We start from the raw sequence: 16,720 nt of genomic DNA, 5'->3' as shown, positions 1-16,720 counted from the left end.
AAATAGACCCCAGTTTTCAGGTAAAGTGTTTAATGAGTGGCTCACTATTTTTAGTTAAATAGGTTAAGTTAAATAAAATGAATAAACAAATACAACTGTAATAAAATGTGTTTTATGTACATTCCAATGTAACTATCAACCACAACTAAACACCTTAACTGACAGACTCCAATTGAAGACAATCAGTTGAAAACAATTTAAATGAATTGATTAGATCTTTCCAAGTCCAGTAAAGTCAAGGAAATATTATTTATTAACCCTCTGTCCACAATAATAACCACAAATAAATAAATAAATAAAAAATAACTATTTTTGTCCTAATGAATAATAATCCCTTAGGATCATGATGTTGATATGTACTGTAAAGACACATGGAAGATAAAAGCATGTTTGTTTTGTAACAAACGCATCATAATTCTGACAGCATAAAATATTCTGACACTAACTGTGACATAAACGTAGAATTTAAATGAATGTGCTGTACAGATGAGATAAACAAACTGAGTGTTGAGCTGGATTGTGAAATTTGCTTCATATAATGGACTTTATTTTGGAAGGACAATAACAGGATGAAGAGTTAACTCTTTCCTGTCTGCAGCTGGAGGCAGAGTTCATTCAAAACCAAACAAGTGTGTCCGAGGACTTGGAGGCATATTTGAATTATAAGATTGTATATATTATTCCTACTGCTACTATAACTGAGACCAATAAGGAGCTATACAGTACAGCAGCAGTGATCCCAGAGATGCTTGGCTACAAGATGAACAGCATAAGCCTAAAGAGCAGTATCCCCCATGGAGAAGGAGGCTGGAGGCCAAGATCAAGCCATAAGTTAGCCAACTATCAGAGCTACAGAAACGTGCTTGGACATAGTCCTCCTTCATATCAGTTTGAAAAAAAGGTAACTGTAGTGACGGCTGACGATACGTTCAGGAGGATTACGGGTCAGTGAGGTCGCAGAGGGTTCAGAGACCCTGATGACATCACTGATCCAGCATCACTTTTTTGGATCAGATTAAAACTGTGAATGAAGCAAACGCTTCACGTGCTTGCTGACGATCAGCTGGTGTACATATCTAATCTGTTAATGTGATCACACACACACACACACACACACAGACTTTAGCTATCAGTTCAATCATTTGAACCATGCTGCGTTTTAACCGTACATTCTCTTCTTTCATTATAAGTCTAAATCAATGATGTAGGTAATGATTTTAAGGAGAGCTGATTTAGAACATTTGTGCAGCATGAAATAAAGAGATATGGAAGACATATGATGTCACAGTTTTCACAGCCCTTTTTTTGTTTGACTTTTGATGTGATTGTTAATGTCATTTAAAATGTCAACTTTGTACTGTTGACATTTTTGTCTGTAGCAGATTTCAAGACTTTGGACCAATCATTTTTCCTCATCAAACTTTACTAAATGACGAAGTAAAAATACATTCAACACACAATTCACACAACTTAAATGCAGCTCAAAGTGTTTTAAAGTTGCAGGTTTATTTTCTTTCCAGTCTGTGAGCTGCATTGGGAACTTCCTGTCTCCTAAGTGGGGCTGTAGTGCGTCTCCTCTGAGTCCAACACTTCCTGTCTGTGGTGACACCCGTTGAGACACTGAAACACCTGCAGGAGAGGATGCAATGCAACACAATGGGATGATTGGACATTTGTAGAAAAACAATTAAAAAAATAAATAAAACCATAACAAGTTTGAACTGTGTCAGCCTATACTCAATTAGTTAACTTATTACTCAATTATTTATATTTTTCTCTGACATCACTGACCGCCATGCTCCTTTGGATCTGGCTGGTGATAATGCGTTTATTTTCCGAGGTGGAAATCCGTCTCCGGATGTGCAGGTTGTAGAGAAACAAGACACGCCTCTTCTCTCTCTGACAGACAGACAGACAAACAGAGAGACAGTCAGGCAGACAGACACAGACACAAAGAGTCAGTCAGCGATTAGCCACTGTGTGTACTGGTAGTTCTGTTAGCCGTTAGCAGTGAGCCAGTCTGTGTACTGGTAGTTCTGTTAGCTGTTAGCGGTTTGCCTGTGTGTGTACTGGTAGTTCTGTTAGCCGTTAGCAGTGAGCCAGTCTGTGTATTGGTAGTTCTGTTAGCCGTTAGCAGTGAGCCAGTCTGTGTACTGGTAGTTCTGTTAGCTGTTATTCATTACCCAGTGTGTGTTCTGGTAGTTCTGTTAGCTGTTAGCCTCTATGTGTACTGGTAGTTCTGTTAGCGGTTAGCCTGTATGTGTACTGGTAGTTCTGTTAGCGGTTAGCCTGTATGTGTACTGGTAGTTCTGTTAGATGTCAGCCAGTGTTTGATTTAGGAGTTCTGCTAACTGTTAGCAGTTAGCCAAACACACTGTCAAAAACACAGTGAGGAAAACCCCTCCACTGTGTCTCTGGATGCAGAGTAGCGGCTGGTGGTCGGCATTGCACTCATGTTGTAATACAATTAGCAGCCGGGCAAGAAGAGTGAGTGAGGAGTCAGCAGGCAGACAAGTATAAAACAAGCAATAGGTGCTCACGGCAAACATGAGAAGAACATGCAGTTTACTGCAGCATAATGAGAGATTAGCTGTGGACAGACACAGAGAAGCACACTCTCTCAGTCACACAATGGCATGATCCTCCTGGAGGAAAAACGTGAAGTCATAATGACTCCAGAAAAAAACCAACTCCCACATCTCTGCTGCAGTCCTAGAAACAGAGCTATACCGCCAAAGTAAAACGATAGCACTGCATTACTGCAAATGGAAGATGAAGTTGTATGTTTACGTATTTTTAGTGGTCCTGCATGAAATATTGTTGTATTGGTACATTCACTTCAATCATTTTTGGCATGGATGCTGCTGTTTGTTCTGATGTACAATGATCAGTCTGCTGATTGAACAGTTGTTTCTGGGTCTGTTCTTAAACCTGCATGCGTTTTTATTTCCCACATTGGAGCTGGTAGGTTTCATTGTGCTGTGAACGCCCCGTGTTTGTTAAACGTTCCCTTCTTAAAGCCTTTTAAACATTTGTTTTTAACATTCTGTTAATGTGTCTGTAAAAACTTTAATATGTGTTTATTAAACACAATGACACACTATCTCTCTCTCTCTCTGTCTGAGGGTCTCTTAACCACCGTTCATCTGCTGTAATGCTCTTACAATAATCTGCTCTCAGATCAGATTTACTGCAGCTTACAGGGTTTAAACACTGTGTGTGTGTGTGTGTGTGTGTGTGTGTGTGTGTGTGTGTGTGTGTGTGTGTGTGTGTGTGTGTGTGTGTGTGTGTGTGTGTGTGTGTGTGTGTGTGTGTGTGTGTGTGTTAATGAGATTGTGTATGTGACCGGACACTTTCATGTTCACATATTTAAACTTATTTTAAAAGTTAGATGCATGATTAAATGATTGCTGTTATTCTATTATTCACAATTAAAAGCTAATAAAGATGAACTAATTGAACACAAAGTGAACAGTTTTTTTGTATTTTAGTAATGAAGTAATAATTATTGATAGCATGTGTTTTTTTACCTGTGGGTGGTAGAAGGCGGCGATGACGCGGCGGAGGCGGTTGGTATAAACCTGAAGGCAGCTGAAGAGCGCCACCAACAGGATACAACACACACAGCTGATATACACACCTGGAGGGAGGGAGGAGGGGGGAGACGCACACACTGAGGGGGAGACAGAGACACAGACAGATACTCAGATCCTTTACTGCAGTACTTATACCTCAGTGTACAAATACTCTGGTACAAGCAATAGTCATGCATTCAACATGTTACTAAAATAAAAGTATCTGCATATTATTTATATTCAAGTATTATGCACAATCATATATGATATTAATGATGTATTAATGTGTCAGCTGTTTCTCTCTCTCTCTCTCTTTGTGTCTCTACCTCCTGTCTCTCTGTCCCTCTGTCTTTCTGTCTCCTGTCTCTCTGCCTGTCTCTTATCTCTCTGTCTTTCTGTCTCCTGTCTCTCTGTCTCCTGTCATACTACAGTCCGTCTCCGTGACCTCTGTCTGACCTACCCTGGTTGTCGGTTTGGATGCTGAGGCCTGACGAGCTGTTGAAGGCCGACACGGTCTTCCTCAGTAGGCGGGCCATCATGGAGGCTCCGCCCACTCTGATGTCCACCTGGTGACTACCTACAGAGAGGATTGTGTTACCCGGCAACTCTCTGGCTTTACATGTACACTGAATATGAAGCTGTGTGTGTGTGTGTGTGTGTGTGTGTGTGTGTGTGTGTGTGTGTGTGTGTGTGTGTGTGTGTGTGTGTGTGTGTGTGTGTGTGTGTGTGTGTGTGTGTGTTGTACTGGTCAGGTTGAACTGGGTGACGGTGTGTCTGCTGACGATGTCAAGAACGTGAAACAGAGACCAGTCGACTGTCAGCAGTAGGACAGACAGCAGAGAGACAGACAGCACCTGGAACACACCTGAGGACTGTCACACACACACACACACACACACACACACACACACACGTTTCTGTTCATGGTCTTTTACGAGGGCTGTTCATGGGGCCACGTTTTCAGAAAGCTAAGGGACAGGGAGCCGGACTCACTCGACCCCTTGTAACAGGTGTTGTAACAGGTAAGGCTTAATGATGTCATTAATATCAATATTAACATTAATTAGTGATGAACCCACCACTTGTTTGAGCTCTTCATGGTGGATCGTGGGACTCCAGGGGTCGATGAACTTCTTCTTCTCTGATTGTTTCAGAGGCAGCAAACAAAGCTTCCCCTGAACACATCAGAGAGAAAATCAAGATTATTCTGAAATAAACTGCAGGTAAACCAAGATGATGATGATGATGGTGATGAAGATGATGATGAAGATGAAGATGATGATGATACCGTTCTCCTCCTGCGGGCATTGATCTGTCTGAAGTAGGTGGTGATGTAGACGTTGTCGAACTGAATGTCCCTCCTGTACTGTCGGAGGTAACCGAACGCCCTGAGGAGGAGGAGGAGGAGGAGGAGGAGGAGGGAGGGGGAGGTGGAGGAGGAGAAGGAGGAGGAGGAGGAAGAGGAAGAGGTGGCAGTCATGTTGGTTTCCATAGAAATGTAGATATAGTCAGCCACCTAGTGAGCCATCCTGTGGGAGGCACCAACATTATGTCCAGAGAAAAAACGCTAGGATCCTGTTACATCAGCAGAGTACTTGTTGTGGTGGACACAGCAGAAAGAGAAAGCCTTACTGGGTGAAGATGGTGATGAAGGTGAAGGAGAGCAGCAGTTGCAGGATGCTCAGCATCTGCATCATGGTTGTCATCAGCTTCTGGAAGGATCCTCTGATGGCCTGAGTGAACTCCTGATCCAGCACAGCTCCTTCCAACACCGCCTGCTGCTCCTTTTCCTGCAGGAGGTCAGAGGTCACACAGGGTCAAGATCCAGTTGACTGGTGACGTCTATCCTGAGGGTAGTGTCAAGGAAAAGATTGCCACCTGCAGGACGACCTTGGTGCTGAACTCTCTGGACAGAAGGTCGACTGAAAGGTTCAGCTTATCAAACAGCTGACCGAAGTTTCCCTCAACGGGGATCTGCTCTCTGCACCACGGAGTCATCACTGACACAGAAGAAGAGGCGTATTTGCACTGAATGATGTGGCAAATATGTTCATTTCACGTTAGCAAATCATAAATTGAGGAAACCAATGTATCTGTGATCCCCCCAGAGCACTACGATAGTAGCTCATATTACCAATACAGCTTGGGATTTCACAACGTGTACAAAGCAGCAATGGTGGTTATTTCAGCCATGATTGATGACCCCTTGTTGTTGTCTACATGGAGGGAAGCCCCGCCTCCTCTCCGGTGTGTCTAGCACGAGTGATGCAAATAAACCCAAATGATCCTGCGGTCAACCTCGCATGAGTAATGTGAGATGAAAATGTGCTTGGCGTTTGCTGTTTCAGTGAAGTGAAGTGAAGTGAAGTGAAGTGAAGTGAAGTTGCCAATGCGAGTTCATACAGAGATATATATTTTCTGTACATTTGCTGCTTATGAACCATCCAGACCTCTCAGGCGGTTTGGTTCAGGTCTGGTTCAGGTCTGCTTTCTGACCCACAGAGTCGAAACCAAACTTGGGCAGCGTACAGTTTTTTTTACAGCTTCCTCTATCTCTTTGAAATCAAGGCCAGTGTGACCTTTCACCTCTCATTATGTCACACAGGAAATGAAACTTCATGGAGAAGCAGAGGACGTGGTTGATGACGGGGATAGGGATGACCTCCATACACTCCGCCCACTTGTTGCCGAACCAATCAGCACACCGCTGCACGCCTTCCTCCACCACACCTGGATGACACACACACACACACACACACATTAAGTGTGACCTCACCTCATGATGTAAAATGTGTCTAAAGCCTCATAACTCTCACTCACTGTCACACTGCATCATGGTCTTGTAGGTGAACTGCTCCTGTGTGCTGTTGCCGGCGTGTTTGGGTTTGAATCGATCGTATCCGTACTGAAGGACGACTTCGTCTCTGATGTTCTGAAAGTTCCTGCTGACGCTCAGAGCCTCCGACTGAAACTCTGCTTCATCGTCCTCAAGAGGAAACAAGAAAACAGAGGGATGAGCTCTGACTCTTATCATCTTAAAGAGAAACTAAACCCAGAGTTTTGGCTGAAATGCATCTTACCTGGAAATTCATAAAAACAAATGCATGGAAAGTATATCCTCTTCTGAACATTTGTGAATTTGAGTTTACATGCAAGGCTGTGTACTAGTGATTAGCATGACCAATTAGCATAAGTGATTGACAGGCTAACTAAATGGATCAGGAGTCCTCTTCACTAATACTCCTCCCTCCACAGTCTGCAGAGGCGGAGATGTTGGTTTTATCAGAGATGGGGGGGGGGGGGGGGGGGAGGGGGAAGGATGGTGATGGTGGCGGTTGGTGAGTAAACCTGCCTCCATGGACTTCACCTGACTCCAGATCAGCCAATAGAAACATGTAACTGCAATATCCAGGTTTCAACCAGAAGAGGGCAGTCACTATGTATATTTAGAACACAATATCATTCAAATACTTTGCACTTAAATGTCAAGATATGGATCTGAATCAATCAACATGAATCTATACGTCTGTTTTAATGCAGCTTACATGTGTTTTGGTATTAGCAGCATCACTCCACCTTCCCCCAGACTGAAACATCTCAACAAGGATTGTGTTTAAATGAATGAATCGTCCTAACTTTGGTGATGCGTGTTAGCATTTAGCTGAGTGCAGTCTCACAGAGCAGCTAGCCTAGCCGTTAGCTCTCACCATCAGCTCCTGTGTGATGACCACAAACGGTCTGATGGCGTCTCTCCACACCAGCTTGCTGTGATGAACCTGCAGATCCAGATTGCAGCTCAGAGACAGAGCAGCCGCCTCCACGTTACGTTCGATGTTAGAAACTGGACCTTGGACAATATTACAAAAAAGCATATGATAGCCTACAGATATGTAGCAATGCCTTCACTGTATGCCTGATAAAGCAGATTATTGACGATTAATTCACTCCCCAAACAACTCCCATATATTAATAATAATAAAAAAGAATATGTACCCTGCCCATAGATATAAAACAGTAAATGTACCTTCTATTTATATATTTTACACAATTTATTTATGTTATTATTTTGTATTTTCACCTCTGTAGAGCAGTGACAGGATGAACAGCATCAGGTACGCTCGGCCGCGGGAGCCGAGCATGCTGGGAAACATCAGGAGGACAGAACACCTGGAGGACGCGGATAAAGCTCCGCCCACCGTACAAACAGCTGGAACAGATGTGAACCAACATGTTCATTTGAGCTGGATGTTTGTTGTTATTTCAGATTGGAAGTGATGCGTTTCATCTCCTTACCAATAAAGAAAGCTGCGGCCATCAGCTTCAGGTCAAAGGTCAGCGGAAGGCTGTGAGAGACTCCCAGGAACAGACCTGACAGGAAGTTACATGTAGGCGACATAACAGTTCACTATCTTCATCAATTACCATGCTGATTGGGTTGATCAATATGAAACACAATGTCTGATGTATTTCATTGGAATTAACTTCAATTTTAATTCATTAAAAAAATATATTTAATTTGGAAGAAAATGTATGGATCAAATAAAATTAAAAAACAATTATAATTTGTATTTTGTAATTAATATCGATTTAAAAATTAAATTAAAATTAATTTGAATGAGTAGATAAAGACCAAAACATTTATTAAAATAATAATAATTTAAATTGCAATCATTTTGCAATCATCATAATAAAATAAGGGAAAAAATACAAATAAATATTAAATAAATAATAATATTAAATAATAAATAATATAATCACTAAAATGTAAAAATTCTATGTTTTCAATTTAATAAAAATTAGAATAAAAACAAAAATAGTATGATAACAATATTAAGAATAGTGTAATAAAATAGAATAAAATATTTCAATATTACAAATACTATTTTAGATAGAAAAAATAAATGAATACATCATTGTAAATAATACAAATTAAATAATAACTGAAAGTGAAATAAAGAATATATGAATATGACGATGCAGATGAATATAAAATACAAACAGTTTTGAATGGAGAATGCTAACAGTACTAAGAAGACATTGTAACAATCGACTCAAAAAGTTTTGTCCAGGTTGTGTTTCTTCCTCTATTTATCTACCCAGCTTTTCTTCTTACCTGTGCCACTCACTGCCCCAAACAGCGCCCTGACGACCAGGTGAGCCACCTGAAACTCCTCTGATTGGCTGAATATGAATCGATGGACGGCAGAAGGCAGGATGGTCAAACTGATCCTCTCCACAGCTGGTGGAAGCACACAAACAAAACAAAGCTGTTAACGTTAGCTCAAAGTTAGCTTTTCTCAAACAGAACATAAGCTGGTTCAGCTTGAACCTACTGCTGTGAGGAATTTTAGCCATCATCCACCCGAAGTCTGCTGTCAACCAGCTCTCAGTCCCCGGTCTGCTGCAGGTGAGGATCAGTTTGTCGGTTGGTCAGTTGGTCAGTTTGTTGTTTGGAGCTTCTGGAACCATCAGAGTGACATCATGTTTGTTTTGGTCTCCAGGAGACAAGGAAGCTCAGGAGGCAGCGAGACAGAAAACCAGGATGAAGAGTGAAAAGAGGAAAAGACACCTGATGAAAAATGACATCACTATCCAGGTGGAGGGAGGCGGAGTCAGACAGGCAGCCAGAGGAGTCCTGAACAGGTGAGATAAAACTACAACTGTAAGCTAGCAGTGAGCTAAAGGCTAATGATTCCTTCTCTCTCAGTCTGCAGTGAGTCTGTCATTCTCGCAGCCAAACATGGTAACTTCTTTTTCCTGCTTAGAGCATAGGAGAAAAAGAAAACATTAAACTCTAAAAGCATGAATTCAATGTTCAAGTTCAAACAAGTAAACACTGTTGTCATCTGACAACCAACCAAATATATTTTTTTAATCTGTCAGTTAATGAAGCAATCTACAAGTACCTCACATTCATACTTAAGTAAACTTACCTCCATGTTTCCCTCCTCAGGTCAGCGGGACGCTCTGACCTCAGCAGGTGTAGGAGGGTTAAAGGTCACCTGATGGAGGGGGGGCGGAGCCTGCTGGCGTTTATGTTGGGGCTACTGTTGGCGTCTCTGTACGGCGCCACAGCTCTGTTCCTGCAGAAACAGCCGCTGTGGTTGTGCGTCTACACCACGCTGACGGTTGCCGTCCTCGCAGCCTTCGGGATGGGCCTGTCAGTCGGCGTCCGCACGGACATCACCGTGCTGCTGCCTTCACTGTGCTCAGGTCAGTTCACTCACCTGGCAGGTGTTAGATGGTTCAATAGAATATTACAATAGAGTAAATAGTCAAAAGCGCAATTCGAACTTCGGAGATGTAGAGGTTTAAAGTGGCAGAAAAATGTAAAACCTCCAATGATTTATTTGGGGCTTCAGCTGGAGGCGGGGCTTCACTGTGAGTCATGGCTTATTATGGAGGTGTGGCTTCATGTGGAGGAGTGGTCCTACTCAGCCTATCACAGTCCCTCCTCTCTTGTGTTCCAGCTCAGGGCAGGAAGTTCCTCCTCTTCCTGTTTGTGTCAGTGCTGCTGACCGGTCCTCTCAACAACACCTTAGAAAACACCGAGCGAGCCACCGCTAGCCTGCTGTGTTCCGCAGAGCTGGCAGCCAATCAGACGCAGGAGCTAATGCAGAGGGCAGCCACGCCCCTTTTATGTAAGATAAGACACGCTACACCATCACAACAAAATAGTGAAAATGAAAGCTTTTATGGATTAATATACTGTTAAAAGACCATACCAGTCTAATTCTGACTTCTCGCCATAAGCAGCCTACCTGAGTTACCGTGACAAACATTTTGAGATCCATTCTGTCACGTTTATTGAATATGGAGAAAATGTAAACAATTAAACAAATTTGATAAACACGTTAGAGGTTAATGTAAGCTAGGTGGCCGATGTTGTCGATGGACAATGACATGTAGTAACAGTGGTATGGTCCTTTAATACTTCTGTTTATACAACTGTTAATATTACTACTATTTATACTCCCATTAATACAACTAATACTACTGCTACTAAATCTGTTTCAGCGGTGTTGGACAGAATCAAAGAGATCAGCAGTAACGCTCAGTCTGTAGCAGGACGAGTTCAGGACTTCATCAACGCTCTGACGGACAGCGTCCGCCATGTTGGTGAGATGATGCTGGTTAAATATATGGAGGTCAGGAGACGCCAGAGAGACAAACAAGAAATTAACTGGGGACCCTATTTATTTATTGGTACTCTGTCAGACTGTTTACAATGTCATTGCCATTTGCTTGTATATATACTTATATTTTTATCTGTACATAGAAGTTCAACGTTTATATTTACCATTATTCAGTTTGTACCCTGTTTTAGTTGTATGTCTGTTTCTGTGTATGTACTGTTTATTGAGAGCGACAAATAGCCAGAGTCAAATTCCTCGTATGTGTTTACACTACCACTATAGCTGATTCTGATTCTGTCACCTCTGGCCTGTTGCCTGTGACCTCTGACTTCTGGCTTCTGACCCTGCAGCTCGCACACTGAGGAACATCATCCACTTCCTGGTTGACATCGGCGACGTGTGTAACGCCAAACTGGGGTCTCCCTACAGGAAGTGCCGGCAGGTTTTCGCCGAGGCTAAAGCCGACTGCTCCGACCTGCTGGGAGAGTTCAACTTCCTGTGTGACATTGTGGACGGCTTCCTGCCACTCTGTAGCATCGCCCGCGGTGCGTTCACGACCCCTTCACTGGTTTCAGTTTGCGTAGCGCTATAAAACATGTGAAACGTTACAACTTATTCTGTGGAATTAACGTAATAACATAAAGCTCTGTTAGCAAAACATTTGAAAAGAAACGTTTTTTTGATTTACTTTGATATGTTTTCAACTGCTTCCTGAAAATGAGAAAGCTAGTGTTGCTAATATGCGGTTTATTTTTAGAGCATGTTAAGTGGATTAGTGTTCACAAATGAAATAACACATTGGGTATTTGAGAAGTTTATGGGGTCCTTGAGAAGGTTATAGGGTCCTTGGGATGGTTATGGGATCCTTGAGACATCTATTTATAGTGGATTTGATGCTTTCTTTTTTTTTTTGCATCTGTCTGCAGTAATTTTATATCTATTTGTAGTTGATTTGTGTTAATTTGTTTTCAGCTGGCGAGCTCTTCTGCGTCATCCCCTCCTACATCGCCAACCACCTGAAGAAACACCTGGCCAATCGTAAGCTCCTTACTCAGCTAAACAAACTCTGACTGTTTTAAATCTTTATTGACAAACCTGCCACTGTCCTCCTTCAGCCACTGTTGATGCGTTTGAGCGAATGAAGCGGGAGTTTGAATTCAACATCTCGGCCTCGGTGACCTTTGACCTGGATGCCAACAGCAGCCGCTCTCTGCAGCAGGTGTCTCACGACATCATGGAGGAGGTTTCATCAGAGCTGCAGGCGTTTCAGAGGCTGAGTCAACTGCTGACTTACGGCGGCCCCGTCCTGCTCGCCTGGTCCTTCGTGAAGTCAGGACTTACTTTATACTCTACAGACACTTCAGTTTACATCAACAACACACTTTAGTTTACACTCACGACCCGATGACTTTGTGTGTGTGTGTGTGTGTGTGTGTGCAGGGCGGCGTGGTACAGACGCAGGTATCTCCGCGAGCTCGACTTTGATAACATCTACATCAGCACTCAGTTCGAAGAGCTCAACCAACGGATCGTGTCAGGGGGCGGGACCTCCGTCCTGCCAATCACACGCAGAGAGGCCAAGACCTACATCACACCACGTCAGTAGCCTACACCTGTGTGTGTGTGTGTGTGTGTGTGTGTGTGTGTTAATCCTCACATTGATGACCGACGTGATAATAAATGATCAGCCCACTTGTCCTGCAGTGTCGTTTTACCTGACGTCCCGGGAGCAGCAGGCGGTGTTGGTGGGCGTGGTCTCGGTCCTCAGGCAATTGGTGTTGGGCGGCCTGCTGGTGGCGCTGGACTTCCTGGTGTTCTGGATTCTGGATCAAGTGCACCACCAAGCGAAGGGGGACGTCACGGCCAGAGGTGAGGCGACACCCCTCATATGACTAATGTCAGTCAGAGCGGTGGTAACCACGGTAACACTTGTCCCATCAGCCCCCGTCATGGTGGCGGTGCAGGTGAATGGATCGGGTTATGCTTCAGACATCTTCAGAGACCTTGTGGCTGCGTTTGACGTCCTGCAGCGAGGAAACGTCACCGTGATCAGCAGGAAGTGCTTGCTGGAGCCGTCAAAGCCGGACTACATCACATGTTTCCTCCTGGGTGAGATCATACAGGATGTGACATCATTAGGGTATTAGTTCCTCCAGGTTAAAATATTTGATTGATAGGAACACCAAAGCAAAACCAGCAAAGCAAATACATAAATTTGTTCACAATGTTTGTGACAAACTGCAGTGGGAACGATAACGGGACCAAAAACCTCCAGTTTTGATATCTCCACTGGTTCCACTGCTGTCGCAGGTTTTTACTGGTTCTGGTTTGTGTTGCAGGGTTCCTGTTGGGTCTGGCTCTGCTGGTCTCTCTGACCGGAGGGTTCGTGCAGCGCTGCAGACGACTCGTCTGTGCTTCATATCATCCAGAGAGAGAGCTGGTACACACACACAAACACACGTACACACTAACACACGCACACACACACGCACACACACACACACACACACAAACACACACACACACAAACACACACACTCATATTGGCAGTCAATATGGCAGTCGCCATCTTGGATTTTGGCTGTCGCCATCTTGGAGGTTTTACAACCAGTGAAGGAAGTGACCATATTTGGACTGTGGAGGAAATACAGGTGGTTCTGGTAGCAACCTTACTGGATCTGGATCCATCTGGTGTGAAGCTGTTAACAAAGTTAGCTTCATAATTCAAAGTCAACTTTATAGCTAAGTGTCAAAGTCATCTTAGTAGATAACTGTACGGGTAGCGACCTGTCAATCACAGTTGCCCCGCCCAAAAGCATACCCTGCTTGATGGTCTATTTGATTCTAAATGGACCATAATTTACCAAATGGACATCATGCTGTATTGAAGAAGACTTGAAACTCAAGATTGAGACCATAAGCTCATGTTTACTGGGTGCTGCTCGGCCGCTTGTGTTCGTCAGATCTTCCACAGTCCTGGTATTTTTATTTGACATGCTTTGTGGTGAGACCAACCAAATTTGTCCTTATCACACTAAATAGTTTAGTAGTACTGGAACACACAGGTAATCTGATCCTTCAACTGTGACCTCATCAACCTGAAGATCAGGTGACGGATGAGAAGAAGTGGTAAGCCCCTCCCCTCCCACATTCATAGTAAAGGTGAGGACAGACGGATGGACGGACGGACCGACAAGTGAGGACTGTTATCAGAGTTGTAGACCAGCAGCTGAATGGTAACAGAGCACAGAGGTATTTGAAGAATCTGCAGAATGAGAGTCTGAGAGGAAACAGGAGGCAGGTCTGAACGGGTCCACCTGAGACCTGCACAGTCTAACAGACCCTGAAACACAGTCCACCTCAACCTCTAACACGGTTGAATCTAATACCGTTGTTGTTGTATGTGCTGTTGTTCTTGTCCATCAGGAGAGGATCCGGTTCCTCCGGCAGCAGATCCTGGATCAGAGGATGGCGGTGGGGGGAGCCTTGAGGAGGTTGGCAGCCAGGAGACAAACTGATGGAGGATCAGGAGGAGGGGGAGAGAGTCGCCTTCTAACTCTCCTGCTGTGGTACAAACATCATCTAAGTACAGAACCTAGGAGTAACTGAACCCCCAAACCAATTTATATAAGCTCTAACCAATGTATCTAATTAAAGGTCTATGATGAACGGTGAGTCCAGCTGCATGTTGAAGTAATATAGACCAAGTAGTTCATGTGGCACTTTAGCATATATAGAATTAGTCCATTATTCACTTAGTCCATTAATTAATTATTTAGTCAATTTACCAATTAGTGGATTCACAATTCAATGGAATGTGAAGCTCAAAGTTCATAATGAATTAAATCTCTGTCTGTCTGCCTGTGTGTGTGTGTGTGTGTGTGTGTGTGTGTGTGTGTGTGTGTGTGTGTGTGTGTGTGTGTGTGTGTGTGTGTGTGTGTGTGTGTGTGTGTGTGTGTGTGTCAGGTTACCTGGAGGAGTTCACCTGTCTCACCTGCTTGGTCTGTCATCAGTCAGCTGTCTGTCCTGTGGGGAGCCAGTGAGACAGGAGAAGGACAACTGCGATGTCCCTCAGTGTCCAGGTAGAGACACATATTGGTGATGGAGTTGACTGAATGCATCGTTGTCATCAACAACAACAACAACAACAACAACAACCGCTTATCCGGGGTCGGGGGGGCAACAGCTTCAACTGGATGCAGTGATCTATCAATTATCCATATTGACAATGAAATTAACTGAAAAATGATTTACCTTTCTGAGGAAAATCTACAGTTGAATAAAACATTTAACTAACAGACGTCACCATGACACTGATCACTTACATCAAGTCAATTGCTGTTAGTTTTTGCAAATGTTTCTCATCTGGCGACAGCACACAATTATTACATTAGTCTGAGCTCCTTTTCCGTCATTTTTGACAAAACAAATACTTCTCTCTGCAGTTAATATTCCACTTCCTGTCCTCCACATGTTTTCCAGCTCGCATATTTTTGACTGGAAGTGGCTCTTTTTTTTTACAACCTGCTCTCTTGTTTTTGCAGGCGTGTACTGTCGGCCATGTTTCCACAGTTTGGGAAACACGTGTGTCATTTGCAGGCGACCTCTGACCTTCCAGGAAGACGACGAAGACGATGGCGAGGAGGAGCTGTGAGTGTTTCTACTGCAGTCATCTGTTGTTGGAGTCTAATATCAAACTTACACCGATGATGAATCACATTAATGCACAAATAAAATAGAAAAGAAAAAAAACTCTACTTTTAACTATTCGGGTTATTACATACTTTTACTATTTGCTCCATTTTTTATCTAAAACACATTTAAAAACCAATGAAACTTAAATGTATTTACTGACTTGTTTCTCTCAGTGACTCCAGTGATGATGAGCAGCTGAGCTCGGCTCACGTCGCTGACAAAAAACGGATGAAGAGGACGATCTCCACGGCAACGTGCCGAAGAGCAACTGAGCACTCGACGGATCGAGTGAGATCAACAACAGTAAAGGATGGAGGACAGAGTGACAGGTAAGGACACTGCATGATATATCACCTGATCAGATGAGAGCCCCTTTGATCCCCCTGGCTGAGATAGTAGTGGATTCAGAGGTTTTACCTGCAGAACGTCTGCTGTCAGTGAAGCAGACATGGTGTACCAGGACCGACCAGCGTCAGACGTCAGTGACGCCTCCTTCTTCTCCACCACCTCTCGAAAAACCAGCAGCCTGCAGGACCAGACCCTTCAAACTGTCGTCATACACAGACCAGACTGTCCCCAAGACCTCCGGCATCCTCCAGAATCGTCCACGGCTCTCCAGGACCTTCCAGTACCCAACCCCAGGATCCAGGTCGAAAACGTTCTGTTAGTTTGAGCAGAAGGTTCACTTAATAATTAAAGTCATTAGGTATTGATTCAGCATTCCCACTAGTGTAATCCTCTTCTTTATTATTATTATTATTCCGTACTTTTTTTTACTTTCAGTTCGAGAAACAACAAATGTGGACTTAGTTTGATGGCATTTGAACACATCCTGTGTTCTTTATATGACTTTGAAACAAGGTTTTATTTCCATGTGTTAAACAAACTGTCCTCTTTGTGTCTGAGAAGTGTTCAACCACTTCAGGTAGAAAAACACAGTACTGGAAGAACCTGTCAACTCACCTCCCTATTTTATATTTAAATAATGCAGATTAACTTGCCCATCATGCTTTGCTGCTGCAGCCAACTCACTGCTTTGTGCTACGAAACACACTCTGATAACATTTAGATCAGGTGTGTCTGACTTCCTGCTCGTATCAGCGCTTATCTTCAGGAAAAAATGTAACTCACTCTTTATGCAGTTTAATTATTGATTCATTACTTTAAGGACTTTATATACTGCTGGTAGAACAGTAGCAGGAACTAAAATACTCAAATAAAGTACAAGTACCTCAGATACAGATGTTGAGTAAATGGATTTCGTTACTGAAGGTTCTTTTATTTTCTCATATTGAACTGTGAGGTGAAGACCTG

The 16,720-nt window shown here is 43.3% G+C and overlaps 2 protein-coding genes across 2 annotated transcripts; one reads left to right on the top strand and one right to left on the bottom strand.

The window, feature by feature from the left end:
* Positions 1-1,499: 1,499 nt before the first annotated feature.
* Positions 1,500-9,014, bottom strand: dcst1 (DC-STAMP domain containing 1). The gene is made up of 16 exons (XM_084027114.1): positions 8,909-9,014; positions 8,689-8,814; positions 7,869-7,943; positions 7,654-7,782; positions 7,283-7,422; positions 6,396-6,561; positions 6,162-6,305; positions 5,454-5,575; positions 5,208-5,365; positions 4,864-4,963; positions 4,655-4,750; positions 4,321-4,447; positions 4,036-4,152; positions 3,531-3,673; positions 1,792-1,899; positions 1,500-1,629 (listed from the first exon to the last, which is right to left on the bottom strand). Exons 1-16 carry the CDS (start codon positions 8,931-8,933, stop codon positions 1,552-1,554), a joined length of 1,854 nt encoding a protein of 617 aa, XP_083883240.1. The 5' UTR covers positions 8,934-9,014; the 3' UTR covers positions 1,500-1,551.
* A 533-nt stretch (positions 9,015-9,547) lies between these two features.
* Positions 9,548-16,007, top strand: dcst2 (DC-STAMP domain containing 2). Its single transcript, XM_084027112.1, has 15 exons — positions 9,548-9,788; positions 10,046-10,216; positions 10,593-10,694; positions 11,062-11,256; positions 11,684-11,749; positions 11,827-12,040; positions 12,152-12,309; positions 12,416-12,580; positions 12,653-12,820; positions 13,051-13,151; positions 14,138-14,280; positions 14,678-14,793; positions 15,256-15,361; positions 15,580-15,735; positions 15,850-16,007. Exons 1-15 carry the CDS (start codon positions 9,581-9,583, stop codon positions 15,890-15,892), a joined length of 2,112 nt encoding a protein of 703 aa, XP_083883238.1. The 5' UTR covers positions 9,548-9,580; the 3' UTR covers positions 15,893-16,007.
* Positions 16,008-16,720: the final 713 nt, after the last annotated feature.

The sequence above is a fragment of the Eutrigla gurnardus genome (genome assembly GCF_963514095.1).
Source record: "Eutrigla gurnardus genome assembly, chromosome: 14".
Lineage (NCBI taxonomy): Eukaryota > Metazoa > Chordata > Actinopteri > Perciformes > Triglidae > Eutrigla > Eutrigla gurnardus.
The sequence above is the reverse complement of the archived record's forward strand: the minus strand, read 5'-3'. Positions and strand labels throughout refer to the sequence as shown.

Excerpts from the sequence above, each read along its gene's own strand:
- dcst1 (XM_084027114.1), bottom strand. The coding sequence starts at position 8,933 with ATGATGGCTAAAATTCCTCACAGCA. Across the intron at positions 5,366-5,453 it reads GCACCAAGGTCGTCCTGCAG|GAAAAGGAGCAGCAGGCGGT; the intron begins GTGGCAATCTTT and ends GACCTCCTGCAG. Across the intron at positions 3,674-4,035 it reads CATCCAAACCGACAACCAGG|TGTGTGCGTCTCCCCCCTCC; the intron begins GTAGGTCAGACA and ends TCTCCCCCTCAG.
- dcst2 (XM_084027112.1), top strand. The coding sequence starts at position 9,581 with ATGGAGGGGGGGCGGAGCCTGCTGGCGTTTATGTTGGGGCTACTGTTG. Across the intron at positions 9,789-10,045 it reads GCTGCCTTCACTGTGCTCAG|CTCAGGGCAGGAAGTTCCTC; the intron begins GTCAGTTCACTC and ends CTTGTGTTCCAG. Across the intron at positions 14,794-15,255 it reads CGATGTCCCTCAGTGTCCAG|GCGTGTACTGTCGGCCATGT; the intron begins GTAGAGACACAT and ends TTGTTTTTGCAG.